At 32.2% G+C, this 16534-nt stretch overlaps 1 protein-coding gene across 1 annotated transcript in view; it reads right to left on the bottom strand.

Annotated features, from left to right (window-relative positions):
- Window positions 1-16534, bottom strand: part of LRP1B (LDL receptor related protein 1B) — a gene marked incomplete at its 5' end in the record, with an annotated part of 1013530 nt that overhangs the window by 235965 nt on the left and 761031 nt on the right. The window contains 4 exons of the mRNA XM_007453725.1: window positions 743-942; window positions 8807-8988; window positions 10401-10523; window positions 16253-16338. Coding sequence (XP_007453787.1) covers window positions 743-942; window positions 8807-8988; window positions 10401-10523; window positions 16253-16338 — 591 coding nt within the window. The remainder of the gene's footprint in view (window positions 1-742; window positions 943-8806; window positions 8989-10400; window positions 10524-16252; window positions 16339-16534) is intronic.

Genomic DNA, 16534 nt, shown 5'->3' with positions numbered 1-16534 from the left:
TGCTCTTGTTAATTCCCTCATCCTCAGCTATTCTTTTCCTCTAAGACTTTTTGCCCATCCCTAATTCTAGCATTACTTCCCCCATATCAAATTGCTTCCTTCATTTGTTTTATATTTAGAGTCTTATAATCTACTCAGAGTTATAAAAAATAGAAAAATAAAGTACCTATAGAATTTATATTCAAATCATTTCCTAAACGTTACTCTAATTTGAAAGCTGTTTTTCATGTTACTTTTTGTTGATGCTGTTGATTACATAACAATAAATTTAATCATGTATGTAGTCTAACATAAATTTTAAATATTACTTCACTGTCTTTAAAGAATTATACTTTCACTTAGTATTTAAAAAAAGAAACCTATCAGATTGCAATAATAACCTTATTTTTATAAGCAAGTATTCTGTTTCAGTTCAATTAGGATATATGTATATATTAACTTATAAAAATATCATTCTTTTACTATAAAAACTATTTAGAAAAGTACAATTAGAGAAAACATTGACAATGTCAAAGTGATTTTTATGTATGACTATAGAAGGTCTGAATAAATATATCTAATTCTTATTTACCAATATTGTCACAAAGGAATATAATAATGTAATCTTAAATTAAGAAATGTATTTGATGAAAGTATATAAAATAAATAAATAAATATATATATATATATATATTTTTTTTTTTTCTAAATGAGTATTTTATGCACTGGTGAAATACTGAATCATTTGTGCTATGGGACCAACCTTTGTGTCTGTGAGATCCATCCATGTTGCTAAATTCAATATGATTTTCATCAGCCCAGTAGAGTCTATGGTTGACATAATCTATTGTTAGTGCCATAGGTCTAGAAATCTTGGTTTCTATGACAACACTCTGATTGGTTCCATCCATTCCAACACGTCCAATGTGAGGATACTCACAGCAGTCAATCCAATATAAATACCTAGAAAAGAAAATCAGTAGCCACGTTGTTTACAGACACTCAGGGAGAAAAATATCTTACAGTATTTCTCTTATTTGCTTAGCTATTCCCAAATTAATTCTTGTATCTCTCTAGATTGCAGCTTGTAAGAAGCATACTTCAATGCAAACTTTTATGCTTTTTTTTAAAACATGTAGCACACTTTGAAATATCCATATAATTTTAAACATGTTTCCTTTAGTATACAACTCATATGTATATAACATTTCTGCAAGTGTTAACAAATAATAGATGCCCAAAACTAAAGAGGTAAACCTTCAAAATGCATCTATAATGTTAGAGGAATAAAACTATCTAAATATTTTTTTTCTTTTGTGTTTTACCTATGAAAAATTCAAAATGAATTACGGAGAAGTACATTATACTTTCTTGAATGTTCATTGTTCAGTGTGGTAGCCACTAGCCAATTGTGACTCTTTAAATTTAAGTTAATTAAAATAATATAAAATTAAGTAAATTCCAAAAGTGAAAAATAATTTCCTCCATTAAATCTGCAGTACTATTAACAAAGTACTGCAGATTCTTAGAGGTGAATAGTAATGTTTTTGAGGTCATTAATTATGAATTTCAAATGGTCTGAGCTCCATGTAATAGCAAATATCTTTTGGTTGTATTCTGAACATTTTATTTGGCTAATCTTATCATCATCTTGAACCAAGATACCACAAAGAAGAGGAAGAGCATATTTCATGGAGTCCGACATCTGTTACATCACTCCCAATAAGTTCACTGAGAGTTTGAGGCCTGAAATCCTCACCCTGGCACTCAAATTCTTCATTATTAGACACAGACTTTCCCAATTTACTTCCCACTATTGAAATGTATGAACCGAGGTCTAGTTGGAGTATTTATAGTCCTACATTTTCACTTTTTTGCTTTTATCGTATCATTTGCCTTGCTCCTGCCTCTTCAATTATACAGATATTATGATTCAGACGTTATTCATAGTGTCCCCTCTGTTCTCCACAAATTCTTCTCTGATTTGTGTCAGTTCATGTTTTTCAAGGTAGGTTACAAGATTATATATATTTGAGAAATGGTTTGTTAAGCAAAGTAAGCATCATTTGTTAATTATAGGATTTTTCAGAGCTTTTAATATGCTATATGATATAATGACTCTCTAAGAGGGAGCTAAAATATCCTTTTTTTATCACATAGCTTTGGGTAACTAAATTTCTTTTCCTGGAGCAGTTCACAGGAAACACACTTTAGGAAACTGTGCTTTAGCCCCTTCCGGTCTACAGAATTTCTTTACCACATGTATAACTGAACAACACATATATCATGCACATAGGAACCCACAAAGCAGTAATGATGTAGGTTCTCAGGCTTCAGAATCAGAGAACCTAACTTGATAAATCAGTTGGTGAAACATCTCTGATAAACCCCAAAGCCGTGCTTAAGTGGATTGAGAAACATATCTTGAAACAATGATTCACTGAGGCTATAATATGTGTCAGACATTGCTTAGTACTGGGAACACAGAGGTAAACAGATATGATTTTTGCCATCAAAGATCTCTCAGTGAATACAGTAGAGGTGAATGTAAAACAAATGAAAAAATTAAAGCATATTATGATAAAACTACTTTACCATGGAGGCACAAAAGAAGGAATGACAATTTTACCCAGATGGAAAAAAGCATGAAAAATCTTATTTCATAACTACCTTATAAATTTCTTGATAACAATGATCTTTTATCTCTTTCAGAATTTAGAATAAAGTATAACTTAAAGATTTTAATACTGCAACAGGTCTTGAAGATCATGTAGTTTCAGGCCTTCATTTCACTGACAAACTGAGACCATAAAATATTATGAGCTTTGTGCTAGTCTGTTAAGATAGTGATAAAGCTGGAACAAGGGCTCAGGTCTCTAGATTTATAGACTGGCTTTTTTTAAATGTATTTTTTTATATTTAAGATAAAACTCATATTCCATTAATAATGTTGTCTAGCTTTTTTTTTTTTTTTCTAAGCAACACTATGCAGAGTCTTAAAAGCAAAAAAGGCCTAAAAACAGGTTACTTTGGTTCATATTCCAGGTCCACCCATGTGAACTTGGCACTTTAGTTAGCCTCCCCTGAGCCTGGATTTACTCATATGTTCAAAAGTGATAATAATAGTTTCTACTCACAGAGTTCTGTAAGGATTAAAAGAGAGAACACAGGGAACAAAATTGGAACATTTATAAACATGTAGTTAAGTATTCAGCAAGTATTAACTATTATTATTTTACTTGCACTAGCTACACAATATATGCATTCATATTGGTTTAGTGATAACTGGCTAATAAATTACTTACTGCATCTGGATTGTGTGTATGTTATTACATGATTTGCCTGGATTTTATCATGTGTGTTACTACCTGATTTGCCTATTTAAGTACCCATCAATTAGAAGAATATTATAAAAATGTACTGTGCATCTCTCCTTATGGGTAGCTAACTTGCGATGACTAAATTTCATTTCCTTTTCCATAATTAAGCCTCATTACTATACATTTAAGTTTCTCAAAAAACCCATACTAGACATTCTGGTCATTTTAACATCTAAAATACAACCTGCCAAATATTATCCAAGTAAAAAATTTGTTGTAAATAATTAAAGCTGAAAAATGAAAAGTTCAGTGAAAATGTCAAAAGGAGAGTCTTAAATTTCACCCATATAATATGCAATATTTACCTAAGATCACATACGAAAAATCTCAGCTCCAATTAATAGCTATTCTGTAAGTTATAACCAAGAGTAAACATATAAAAGAATGTCTTCTTGTAACCATAACAACCAGGCTTTTGTGATTCCTGAGGATGTCTTTTATAGTTGAATCTGATACATTTTATTTCTTTAAAACAAATTAAAATAGAAGTCTGCTATCAGTTTTCACTTTTTTTTTTCTGAATTCAGGGAACATATTTAGAGAAATTTCTTCCAGTTGGAATTATTTCTGATTTTGAATTATAAAATTAATTTTTAATGTTCATTCCCTGTGTGTTTTTGCCTAAATATGGGATTATAGGCTTAAAAATTGGTAGGAAAAAGGTGGGGATTTTTAATGTGACTGTTTAGCTTAATGAAATATTTCTGTTTTTCCCCACAGCAATAAAAAACTGAGTTTTCTTTCCTTATATGATTTTCATTCCCTCACAACAAAGGTTCCCTTTGTTATGACTCTTCTCTTTGAAACATGCAGGTTGTTTACATACCAATAAATTGGTTTCTGCATAGATGCAGGTGCAATGCCCCTGCAAACTACAATCCTATGGTTTGTGTATATCCAGTAGCCTATTTATTACTACCTTCAACAGTAAATTTAACAGTTTCTATGTTAGGCACAAGCATTAATTAAGCCATGGCCTTTCTGTTAAAGGAATTCACTTTCTAGATGGAGAGAGAAACATTTACACCAATAATAGTCACGTAATGTTACATGTTCAATATGTGGTGGCTACTGAGACGCAATTGGGGAACTTTCACAGAGGAAGGGATATTTTTTGCTGTTGTTGAAAAAATAAGAAGTTATTCTAACTGGAGGAAAAGCACAGGGGCATTGTAGAAAGTAAGAATAGCATCAGCCAAGATATAGAAGCACAAAATATGTCTTTTCCAAATGTATTTGCACTTCCAATACCCATATTAACAATAGTGGATAGAGATTCTGAGTATATAAAGTGTCCTTCGACATACTCTCATTAAACGTATTTCAAAGTCAAAATAGAACCCAGTATTATTTTCTTGTGATATTGCTAATAGACTATTAGAAAAGGAAAATAAATAAAAATATGTTTTAAAAATAAGGCATGCATATAGCTGATTCACTTTGTTATACAGCAGAAACTAACACAACACTGTAAAGCAATTATACTCCAATAAAGATGTTGAAAAAAAAATGCATGCTTATAATGATTAGGCAGTTTTCTTTATTTCCAAAAAAACTCATATTATCTGTAGAAACTTAAAATTTTATAAAAAGGCAAATTGTTAAAATGGAAAAAAAAGTATTTTTTTTCTTATGCCGTGTTTGGATGGCTCTTGGAAAACCTTCTCACAACCCAAGATAACTTTGTTACTGGAAACTCTAATGTGATATATGTAATAAGGAAAAGAGCTGACCAAAATTTGGAAACTGGATTAAATCCCCAGTTTAATATTGTATTACAGTACCTAAATGATCCTGAGAAAGTCACTTAGCCACTTTGAGGCTGAATGTTCTTACTTGTACTAAAAGTATAATAATAAAAATACTCATATCTTTTTTAGAGACTGAGTAAACAGTACAAACATCTAAAGGGATAAAGCACAGAGATAGTTTTCTAATTCATAAAATGCTATAGAAGTGATATTGATCATCATCATTATTATTATATGGGACCCCCAATCCCAGTAGGTCCTTCCCCTTTCTTATATCTGCCCCTTTTCCTCTGTTCCTCATATTCTGCGGAAATCATTTTTCTATTTACCTGTTTGACCAAGCCATAAGCCTCATAAGGTTTGTTTTGTTGTTGTGTTGTATTACATTCTGATTTACCCCTAGCTCTTTTTTACTCTGTAAAGTGAACTGGTATCAAAGTTCTGCAATTTTATATACTTAATTTACTCCCTTCGTATGACTTATTTTCAGTTCCTTGGATATGCCTTGCTTTCCTATGTGTCTTTGCTTTCCCATAAAGCTTCTTCTTTTTGCCTGAAATGACTTCTGCTCTGAAATGTACCACATAACCTGGCTAATTCTTACTTCACCAGTCTTGTCCAGGAAGATTTCACTGACCCCATTTGAGATAGAAACATTTTCTGTTTTCTCCACTTCATGAGTTATTGTATTATATGATAATTTTTGCTTATCTACCTACTCACTGGACTGTGAAATACTTGGAGACAAGGGTTGTGCCTTTTATTTTTATAATATACCTAGAACAGTGCCAGATATACACTAGATGCTAGAGAAATATGAGTTGAATAAATGAATGAGCAGATGAATTTATTTTCTGTTAAACAGTCATATCATACATTTACTTTAATGTCTATCATAATGGTTTCTTGTTATGCTGAAGTGACATCTTAAAGATAAAATTATGCTCAGCACAGTTTTAACATTATATTTTCTATTCTACTTTAAAATGCATCTATATCTATGTCTCTTCTGTATAAATTACAACTTTTATAAATCTTAAATGTAAATGATATTAATGACCTAAAATTTATGATTAAATAAATTTTAATTTATTTACATTGATTTAATACATTGATTCCCAATCAATAACAGAATGATTGGGATCATTGGATTTCAGCTGAACTTAAATGTAATAGCCAGGAAAATGATCTACTTGTATCTTCTTTACCATTCTTACTAACCAGCATATCTAAATTGGTACTGTGACAACTGGCATACTACCATTATAAGAAAGGACCCCCAAGCTACCTTCTAAATGTTTAGTCGCTTTACTGCATTAGATACTCCGATGATCTTTATCTTCCCTTAAATAATCCTTACCCTATTCCTCACTAAATATTGCGACAGAAATCACCTTCTCAAGGAAAGAGGGGTCAGTAGTATTGGCATATTCAAAACATATGCAAATCACAATGGCAATCTGACATAGAAAGGTTCAATTGCATTTTTATTAATCCTATAATTTGAGTTGCCATTTTTGAAGCAAGATTGTACAATATTTTAGACAGCTATGGCATTTTCACCCTGAAGCTCATCTCATAAAAGCTAAAATCCAAGTTGCCCTATTGTCTCACTCTGGGGAACTAGGAAAACAGTATGAACAAAAAAGGTGTCATTAAATTTTATCTGTTGGAATCTGTTTATCTGCTATGTGGCTTTAATTATTTCATAAAAAGATCTAATTTTTATGTTTCTTGGGTTCTAATCTGCCATTCCATATCATAAAAAAATAATATTTAAAAATGAAATCAAAGGAGTCTTCCATAATATCTACAATAATTTAGTACTTCATTGTTTAAGTTGACACTTTTGGTGGATGGGTTTATGTTGACGATAACTTAAGACTGCTGTCAGTTTATGGGATAATAACCATAACCTGGGAGAAATAAAACTTAAAGCTAGATTCAGCTGTGTTCACTATGCTAGCATACAGTTTTTGCTTTATAACTAGGAAATTCCATAATACTGTTTTTATTAACAGATAATGTTTCTTTCATTTGGAAAATGAAGCATCTTGAAAATTATTGGATGAGAAGCTAAGATAGCCATACTGATTTTGAAGAAAAGGACAATGGACACACTAAAATAAGTATCTTCTGATAAAATACCAAAGGACACAAACATTCATATTCTTATGAATGAATAATGACAATAGCCAAATTTAGTATATCTGGCCATTATTTCTTGAAACATCTATAGAAACAGATGCTCTTGTAACTCTGTTTCAGTTAAAATAGAATTGACACTCTTCTGTTACTATGGTAAAGAAAATATTTTAAAAGGTAACAAAATAGTTACATAATCATATTGCAAAAATTTAAAACTTGAACCATTACCTTGGAAACAGAGTAGTATTTACAGTACAAGTCTTCTACTATTAGGTACTGCTTTTACCCAAATTAATATTTAAAATCAAGCTCCATGCATACTATGATATGATCACTTTGCCAATTATAAACATGAGACCAAAAATCAGAGATACAATTATTAACAAGAAGCAAAATCTAATTATTGCATATGGCATGATAAAACAGTGATTTGGTAAAACACTTGATGGGAAATTAATTTAGACAGCAGAAAATTTAGAGCACAAGAGCTAGCATAATACTTGTTACTGTAAATGTTTCCTATTTTTAAAAAGCAAATTTAACAAACATGTTCAATAGGTTGAACTTCTACAGAGATCATTTTGGAGTATGTAATCACTCAAATTGTAGTGTAAAAAAAAAAAAAGACATGCCTTCTCTACCTACCAAAACAACATAATTGAAAGTGAATGATAATGGTTATAATCTATAGAACTTTAGCAAACAGCTTTTGACACCTAAATGTGTGTTCATCCCTCATCTGAGATATCCAGCCAGATGCCCTTGATCCTTATGATGACTTGTTCTTCTTTCTCACAGAGAAATGCAAATGAAACCCAACTCTAATATGAATCTTTCCCGATATTCCCCCTATGCTTTTCCCTCTGAATGCATAGATAATGCACCCTGTTATTTATTATTCATGGATGCTATTTAAGTCTCCTGCTCTAAAGTGGTTCGGGAATTACATCATCTCTATTCATGACTACTACAAATATTACAAAACAGGATCCAAGAGTTTGTGCTTCGCCTGTCTTTCCTCCAAGATTTAAACACATTAGAATTTGGATAAGTCTGTATGTTTTATTCATTTCAACAATACATTTATTGATTAGTTAGAAAAAGAGTTATGTTTAAACCTTAAAAAAATACTTGCTCTAAAATCCCATCACTTTAATTTTTTTCTTAAAAAAATTTGTGATAGTCACATTTTTTTTTTTTTTAAGTTTTTTGGATGTGGACAATTTTTAAAGTATTTATTGAATTTGTTACAATACTGCTTCTGTTTTATATTTTGGTTTTTTGGTCACGAGGCATGTGGGATCTCAGCTCCCCAACCAGGGATCAAACCTGTAGCCCCTGCATTGGAAGGTGAAGTCTTAACCACTGGACCACTAGGGAAATCCCTGTTATAGTCACATTTCTCTTTTTGATTTCTCAATAAAAATTTCTACACATTTACACTTTTCATGGGTTCCCATGTTAAAATCTATAGACCAGGATTTACCATATTGGACATAATCCACAGTCTTAATCTTTAATTTAAGATTTTCAATGTTTGTTACAAACCCAGCACGAGGATCTAAAGACAGGTCCCTGGGAAACTTCAGCCTTTTGCTAACCAGTATAGTAGGGTATAAGCCATTGAGTTTGGATACTTCAATGATCCTTTTTTCTGTGTCAGACCAATAGAGGTTTTTTCCAATCCAATCGACAGCAAGTGCACTGGGGACAGCTGTGTTATGCACTACCTAACAAAATAAGAATTTAAAAAGTTAACAGTGTAGATGCCTAGAATAAGAACTAAGCAATTGCTTCTTGATTTTTTTCAGAGATACAGAATTGTATTTAAACATTTGAAATGGGATTTAGATAAGCACAAAACATAGAACAATTTACCTAATAAAATTACTTACTTGTTTATGAGGAATTACCCAATATGTAATCAGACCCCTAGAAATTCCATAAAGGTTTAAGAAAAAAACACCAAAATAAAAGGCTCTTGGATGGTTACACAGTTGTTTATCACATTTTCATTAGAGTTTCCTTCTCCTCTCAAAATTTTGGGCAAAAATTCTATCACAGGCAGAGACACACAAGCACAAAAATTTATTGATGTTATTTATTAATAACAGTTTCTTGGGGAGATACCAATAGCATTCACCACTCCCCCAACTGTTCTTGCCCCATTTAAATTATCTACTACAAAGAGAGAAAAAAATACAAGCAAGAACATACATTAAGTATTTCACCCAACCAAAGGGAAGTAAAAATATACTCATTCAACTGCTGTGCTCAATTGTAACCTATGTCAATATCAAATATAATAAGGATATAGGCTTTGTATGCACAAATATGCTGCATATAAAATAAGCAATAGCAGTTATTCTGAACTCCCTGTACCCAACCTACTGATTGTTTTGGCATTTTATATATATATACATTACAAGGTTTCATTAATATTTTCAAAACTGATTGCTTCCACCAAAGCTTTCTATACAATATTATAGATGGCTACAAAAAACGTTAAAGTAATTGAGTTCTATCTACTTGAATTTGAACTTCTTTATAATACATTTTACTACATATATACAGTGCAAATAATTTTATTTTAAAACTCGTTAGCATAGAAATGGTGCCAAGTAGTTCATATCTATAAGGTGACACGTGTTTAATTACGATGCTGCCTACTCAGCACATTCATGATTTTACACAAATGCATTCAACTAATTCCATCTATAGCAAGTTAATTTTAATAGTGCTATAAGTTCAATCTACAGTCTAATAATTATTTTTTTCAACTACAAATTCTCAGGGTCAATATTTTCTTTTATATAAATCAACACAATCGAATCTCAGGCACTAATCATTCAAGGCTTAAGCATCCATCACATTTTCTAGGGTTGTGAATAAGGTTTCAAATTTTATTTATTCAATTTGATTTTTACCTTATTGCAAGTAATAGTGTCATAATGAAACATAAGGATAAAAACCTCCAATTTCATATTTAAAGTATATATTAACCTACACTGTACAGACATGAAATTCAAACCAACCTAATACATTCTATGAGTTGCATCATTACCATTAAATAACATTTTCTATTCAATTCAACCACACAAATAAAATATTGAATAATCCCATCACTGTAATAAGTAATTACCTTAATATCACTTCCATTTAAACACATTCTGTTTATGCGACTGCCATTGGGTCGACTAGAATCAATCCAATAGATAAATTCTTCTCTGTAATCAAAGTCTATACCAATAACATTGTTTAATCCCTAAAAATAAAAAAGAGTATGTTGGAATAATAGTTAATAGAAATTGTTTTAAATTGATTAAGGAATTCATAAGAATCAGTATTTCCCTTTGAATCTAAGTAGTTACAGTTTTACAATAAATAGCATTTGTGAGAATACCAATTCTTTATAAAAGCATTATATATTTACATTTTTTTCTATACCATACACTTAAGATGTTACATAATTTATTGTATTTGAAAATATTTTCCAAGTAGGAATAATTTTGGAATGTTTATAGCTAATGGTTTAAGTAAATAGCCAGTAACGTGGAAAAAAATGCTTTTTTAAGTAAATAGCCAGTAACGTGGAAAAAAATGCTTTTAGAGAGATAAAGGAAAAGAGTCTCACTTTAAGTTAATATTAAATATAAATCTGATGCCATTATAAGTATACATCTAAATTGGAAAGGTAGACAATCCCCAATAATTTAAGATGAGCTCTTGATAGATATCTGATGAAAGTCAGAAAAGAAGGTTTAAAAATTTTACTTTCCCTAAAAGCCTTTGTCTCAACAACATAGCAACATTCTCTTTTTTTCTCATGCTTCACATAGCCCATTAGGCAATACAGTGCCATATTAGAATTTAAAAGTTAAAACCTTAGGTGAGTATTTGACGAAAGAGGAACTAGGTAGTCACCTTTTTATTCCACATGGTAGAAATGCGAGGAAATCCCTCCCTTCAGACTCACAATTAATGCATTTTTTAGCAGGTAACAAAATTGAACATGAATTCAGCTGATGGGTTTCTGGATACTACAGCTCTTTGGTTTGGCAGTTCCACTGTTTCAGTGATTTGATTTGAGGATTGTACAACAGGATCTGAGAATTTTCTTAGCTGTTGAGTTTTCCAAATGATTGCTTAGGGATTGGTTTAATTCTGACCTATTGTTACTGCTCATAGATTTACTACCCCAATGGACTAACAAAACTTGGATCAAGATTTCAATTGTGTTAACTTGCTTTAAGAGTTGAATATTTTATTAATATATAAACTCGTGCTAAAAAATAATTGACACCATAGACACTTGGCAAAGCCCCAGAGATCTTTGTCATATCTCTGTATCTGATGGAAGCTTTTTACATCAATATTTACCCTAAAGTTGTTGTTGTCTCAAATTGTTTTAGGGGTCGCTTAAGAGTACTTATAGTCCTATAAGTAAGGATTAGCATCTTCAAGGAGATAGTTTTGTTTGCTTGTTTGTTTGTTTTGTGGTTTGCTTCGGTTTGGTTTGGGGAGGGATGGTTGCTCCCAATTCTGAGTTCTGTTTCCACATCTATACTCAGAATTCAAAATTTTATAATAACACTGAATCAGAGATATATAATTTTTTTTTTATAAAACTCAGGCCAAAGCTAAATTAGTGCTGTCCAGATTTTATTTCTTTCCAATGATCTCCAAGACCAAGGATGACCTATGTATCACTATTTGCAACAACTCAGAGAAGGTTCTTGCAAATACTGATTTTTTCTTCTCTTAGCCAGGCTAAATTCTAGCAGTGATGGTGTTAAAATCATAGGTTCAAATCTTATGCTTTTATTTGGCATAAAAGGAGCAATCTCCTTTTCTTCAGCTCTAGATTATAAAGTTAACCTGCAATCACTTAACCCCACTATGCCCAGATGAATAAATGCAAGTATAAGTCTCACTGACAGTATCACTAATCAAGAATAATGATTATAAATGCTAAAAAAATGCAACTAATATTCAGTCTCAGATTCAAAAGATTCATTAATTATTCATTCACACCCTAATAACTGGAGAACTACTTAACTAAATACATGTAAGCGTTCATATCTAAGAAGTCATCTATGCACAATCAAGGTTCTAAAATATAAACTGAATGGATTCCAAGTTCTGTAGAGGGTTTAATAAATTCATTTCAAGGGTAGTCTACAGGGCTTCCCTGGTGGCGCAGTGGTTGAGAGTCCGCCTGCTGATGCAGGGGACACGGGTTCGTGCCCCGGTCCAGGAAGATCCCACATGCCTCAGATCAGCTAGGCCCGTGAGCCATGGCCGCTGAGCCTGCGCATCTGGAGCCTGTGCTCCGCAATGGGAGAGGCCACAACAGTGAGAGGCCCGTGTACCGCAAAAAAAAAAAAAAGAAGAAGAAAAAAGTAGTAGTCTACAATATTCTTTCTGTTCAAATGCTTTTTTCACTGGAAGAATAAGGTAAATGGGTTAGGGTTCTGTAATGGCCTGGCAATTCAGATGGGTATATTAGAGCTCTATAGGGAAAAGGTGGGAGAGAAAGTTGTCTCTGACCTTAGCAAAGATTCACCCACAATCCCCAGTCTTGGCAGAATTATCCTATTCCTTTCTTTACAATAATCAATTTAGATAATGAAAATCCAATTCCAAATTTAGCAAGTCAACTACAATAAATTAAAGCCGTGAATGCAGAGAAATTGAAGCTCTGAATTCTGACATATCTTTCCAGCCAAACTGGTCATTTTTCTACAGCTTTACCCTTAATCCCTTCAGAAAAGAGTGTAAAGCTCTCTCTACAGAATCATATGCAAGGAACATTAAAACAGCCAACGGCATGGTCAAAATAATGTCTAAAAACTAGAGTCATCCCAGTGGTTTCAGAGCTGAAAATTGGTTTCATCAAAATCCTATTTGCTTCTTTTATTTCTGTGGCTGAAGATTTGCACCCTTTGGTTCAAGATGATTAATTTAGGAAATTGTGTTTTGTTTCTCTATACAATTTTACTGGAATAAAAGTCACTGCTAGAATTGAATTGGATAACATATTGGAAAGCTACTTGATTAATTTTCATTTCTAAAATCCATGTTATTAAAGTACATTTTCTAAATGTGTTGTACGAATTTAAGTTATAGCTGTCTTAGCTACAACTATGTTTTAGAATATATAGGGTAAAAACATTCTACCAGTTGTTATAATTTTATGCTATAAAACTTCATGAGATTGTTACTAAATACGATAAAGAATAAAATTTAAGATAGGATAAATTGTTCTTTCTAATTATTTACACACAGAATTCCCAAATAATTAAGGCACAGATGTTGTCTTTTCATTTATTTTTGACTAAGAGAAAATGTGGAGAAACAATTACTGCTATTTTCTACTTCACTCTGAATATGTAGACAAAATCTTTGAGGAAGAAATTGGTTTTTACCACCTTGAACTCCTTGAAAATTTCTGTAATGCCATGATGAAATTGTGGTTAAAAATAAGTTTCCTAACAAAAATGACATATTTCAGGCAGCCCACAAGCAAAACGTTAAGGCTTGTCTTTAGTTTCTTGGGTCTTTACTCCGTGGTCACCACTAACAAATGCTCTCCAAAGACACAGATGTTCAGGGTCCTTGTACATTTCCTTATCTTCCTCACTACCTCCTTATTTCCATAAACTGCACTAAGAAACTGTTTGAAATTCATCCCCACTTATGTACTAGTGATTGGCAATAGTCTAATGTTATATCACCAGGAAAAAAACACTATAGGAATGTGAGCATTAAAATGGTTTGGCTGTATGAAATAGACTTACATCATGCATGGAGGTAAAAATCATTTTGGTCCCTTAAGAACAATCCCTGATAATGTATTAGCCATGAAAGACAAAAAAAAAAAAAAAAAAAAAAAAAAAGGATAGCAGTAGAAATGTCTTGAGCCACAGGGTTGGAAAATAAAGCAAGGAGCTACCACTGAAGCTCTGTTATAGTTCTTTCATGAAGATCATAAATATTGTTGCTATATTAGTTAAATTTGTGGTTCAGCTGAGCTTATAGAGTATTCTAAAAAGAAAACTTTCTCACTTTGAGATAGCACAGTCTAAAAGGGAGAAATGCTAAAAACAAAAGAAAGCAAAACAAAAACAAAAAACTTATTAAAGAGAAAATAAACACGTCCCTTTTCCAGAGACTATACAAGAAAATCAATAGCTTGCACACCTAACTTGGAAGGTCTAGTAAAGGGTATGGAGAAATATACTTAAGAGAAAGAGATAATTTTCAATATTTTATAAGTTTGATATATGCTTAAAGTTATACTACACTGGAAAAAATAAATTAATGCAGAAAACCATTTGGGAAACGAACACTTTTCCATTTTAAAGCAGTTATGTAAATTTAAACTATCTCCCTATGGGTATTACTCATCTCTTAAAGAAATAGTCATCTAATTCTTATATTTTAAATAGACTTCTGTTTAGTTTTTACAAACAACATGAAAATATTTTGTATTTTACCCAATCTCTTAAGGTACATAATTAGAGAAAGAGGCAGTATGAAACAGTGGATATTGGTGGCACACTCCAAACTCAAGAGCAAGAATCTAAACCTCACAGACATTCCTGAATAAGACAAGTATGCATGTGGTAAGCACACGGAAAGTTTGAGGATGCTGGTGAATTAAGAGCACGGGCATAAATCACAGTGGCAGCTGCTACCCAGCTTGGATTGTGTCCATTCAGGGATGTGAACCCAGCAATGCTACACCTTCCTATTTTTTCATGAGTAGCCAGAAATCTGGATTTTCATGTGAAATTTTAATTTTCAATTTGTGACTTAGAAGCTGCAAAATCCAATTCTGTGGGGAATAGTAAACATCACACTTGCTAATGAATATCTGCACTTAAAGTAAGACTAAATTCTTAAGCAATATGAATGAAACTCTAACTATAGCAATGGAGGTACCCAGGAGTGAGCAGAAAAATATCTTCAGTCAAGTATTCTTTATGTTGCTGAAAAATCAACACATGAATGGACTTCTTTATCTAATGCCTAGTGCTGGCATAAACATACTACAAGAACAAGAAATATCTTTATTTTTGGCACACTTGTTCTAGAGAGTGCTATCACATATTCATGTCACTATTGCACAGTTTGGGGCAAAGAGAAATTTGCAGCAGGACAGATACAAGCCACATCTTTGCAAAGAAGCTACTTCTCCTGACGAACAAAGATATGCTAAAACTAACTGTGATTTCTCTAGTCAATGTAATAATCAGTCTAATTTTAATGGTTTGATTTTATGCAACTTTCACTGCAGACTGGGAGGGAAAAAAAAAGTTGAGGGAAGCAATTCACATTTCCATCCTATCATAAATGGAAATCATTCCTTTCATCTCAGATAGTATATATGAGTAAACTCTGACAACAGAACTTAAGCATCAGAATGGATCAGTAGCCCAGATTCTCTTGAAGTAGGTGGGTTGAGGGATGAAAAGGGGAAGGCTGAATATACGCACCTCATAACCTTTTAACCATGACTGGATTATAATCGTACTTTTGCTCCCTAGCTAATTCCAAATTTTAAAGGCTAAGGATCATCAATCCCATATTATTCCTTAGTTCTAAGAACAGAAACTTGAGGTTCTGGAAAATATTTTTTTTTAAATCCCAAGGACTGTGGGGCTGGGGGGACAATCTGGGTAATGCACAACTACCTTAGAAGAGAATTTTATACCTTCCCTAGTCTAGCTGTTCTTAAGAGAATTTTTTTCCTTGCATTAGCTATGGTTTGCATCTTCTACTTTCTTGGATATGGTGTGATGTCACAAGTTGGAGGCATCACCTGGATAATTCAAACAGAACAAAGTTTATGGCAATCTTATATGCATACATGCATGGATCCCTGAATACATGCTTCAGAAGTTCTAATTATGAGGTATTGCTACAGCTCTAATGCATATCTAGAGTGACCATATTAAATACTATGAAATCATCATGGAAATGTCATACCTGTTTTAAAAGTGTGTAGTTGGAACCATCAGTGCTAATTTTCCTTATCTCATGATGATCAGCAAGAATTAGAAAAGGTTCTTCATCTAAATACCAAGACAAGAAACATATTAGACTTTAGTATTTATGGTTTTCAACTCTGCTTAGTCTCAGTTTAGTTACTACAGTGATGCAAGTTAAAATGCAGTGCCCTCTGGTAGATTCATGGTTGAAAAATTCTTCCTGAGCACCTCTACTGATAACAATATGAAAAGAAAGCAGATGCCTGTGCAGTACAGAAAA

This window comes from Lipotes vexillifer, unplaced genomic scaffold, assembly GCF_000442215.2.
Source record: "Lipotes vexillifer unplaced genomic scaffold, Lipotes_vexillifer_v1.1 scaffold606, whole genome shotgun sequence".
In the NCBI taxonomy this organism is placed as follows: domain Eukaryota; kingdom Metazoa; phylum Chordata; class Mammalia; order Artiodactyla; family Lipotidae; genus Lipotes; species Lipotes vexillifer.
This window is presented reverse-complemented; position numbering and strand designations above follow the sequence as displayed.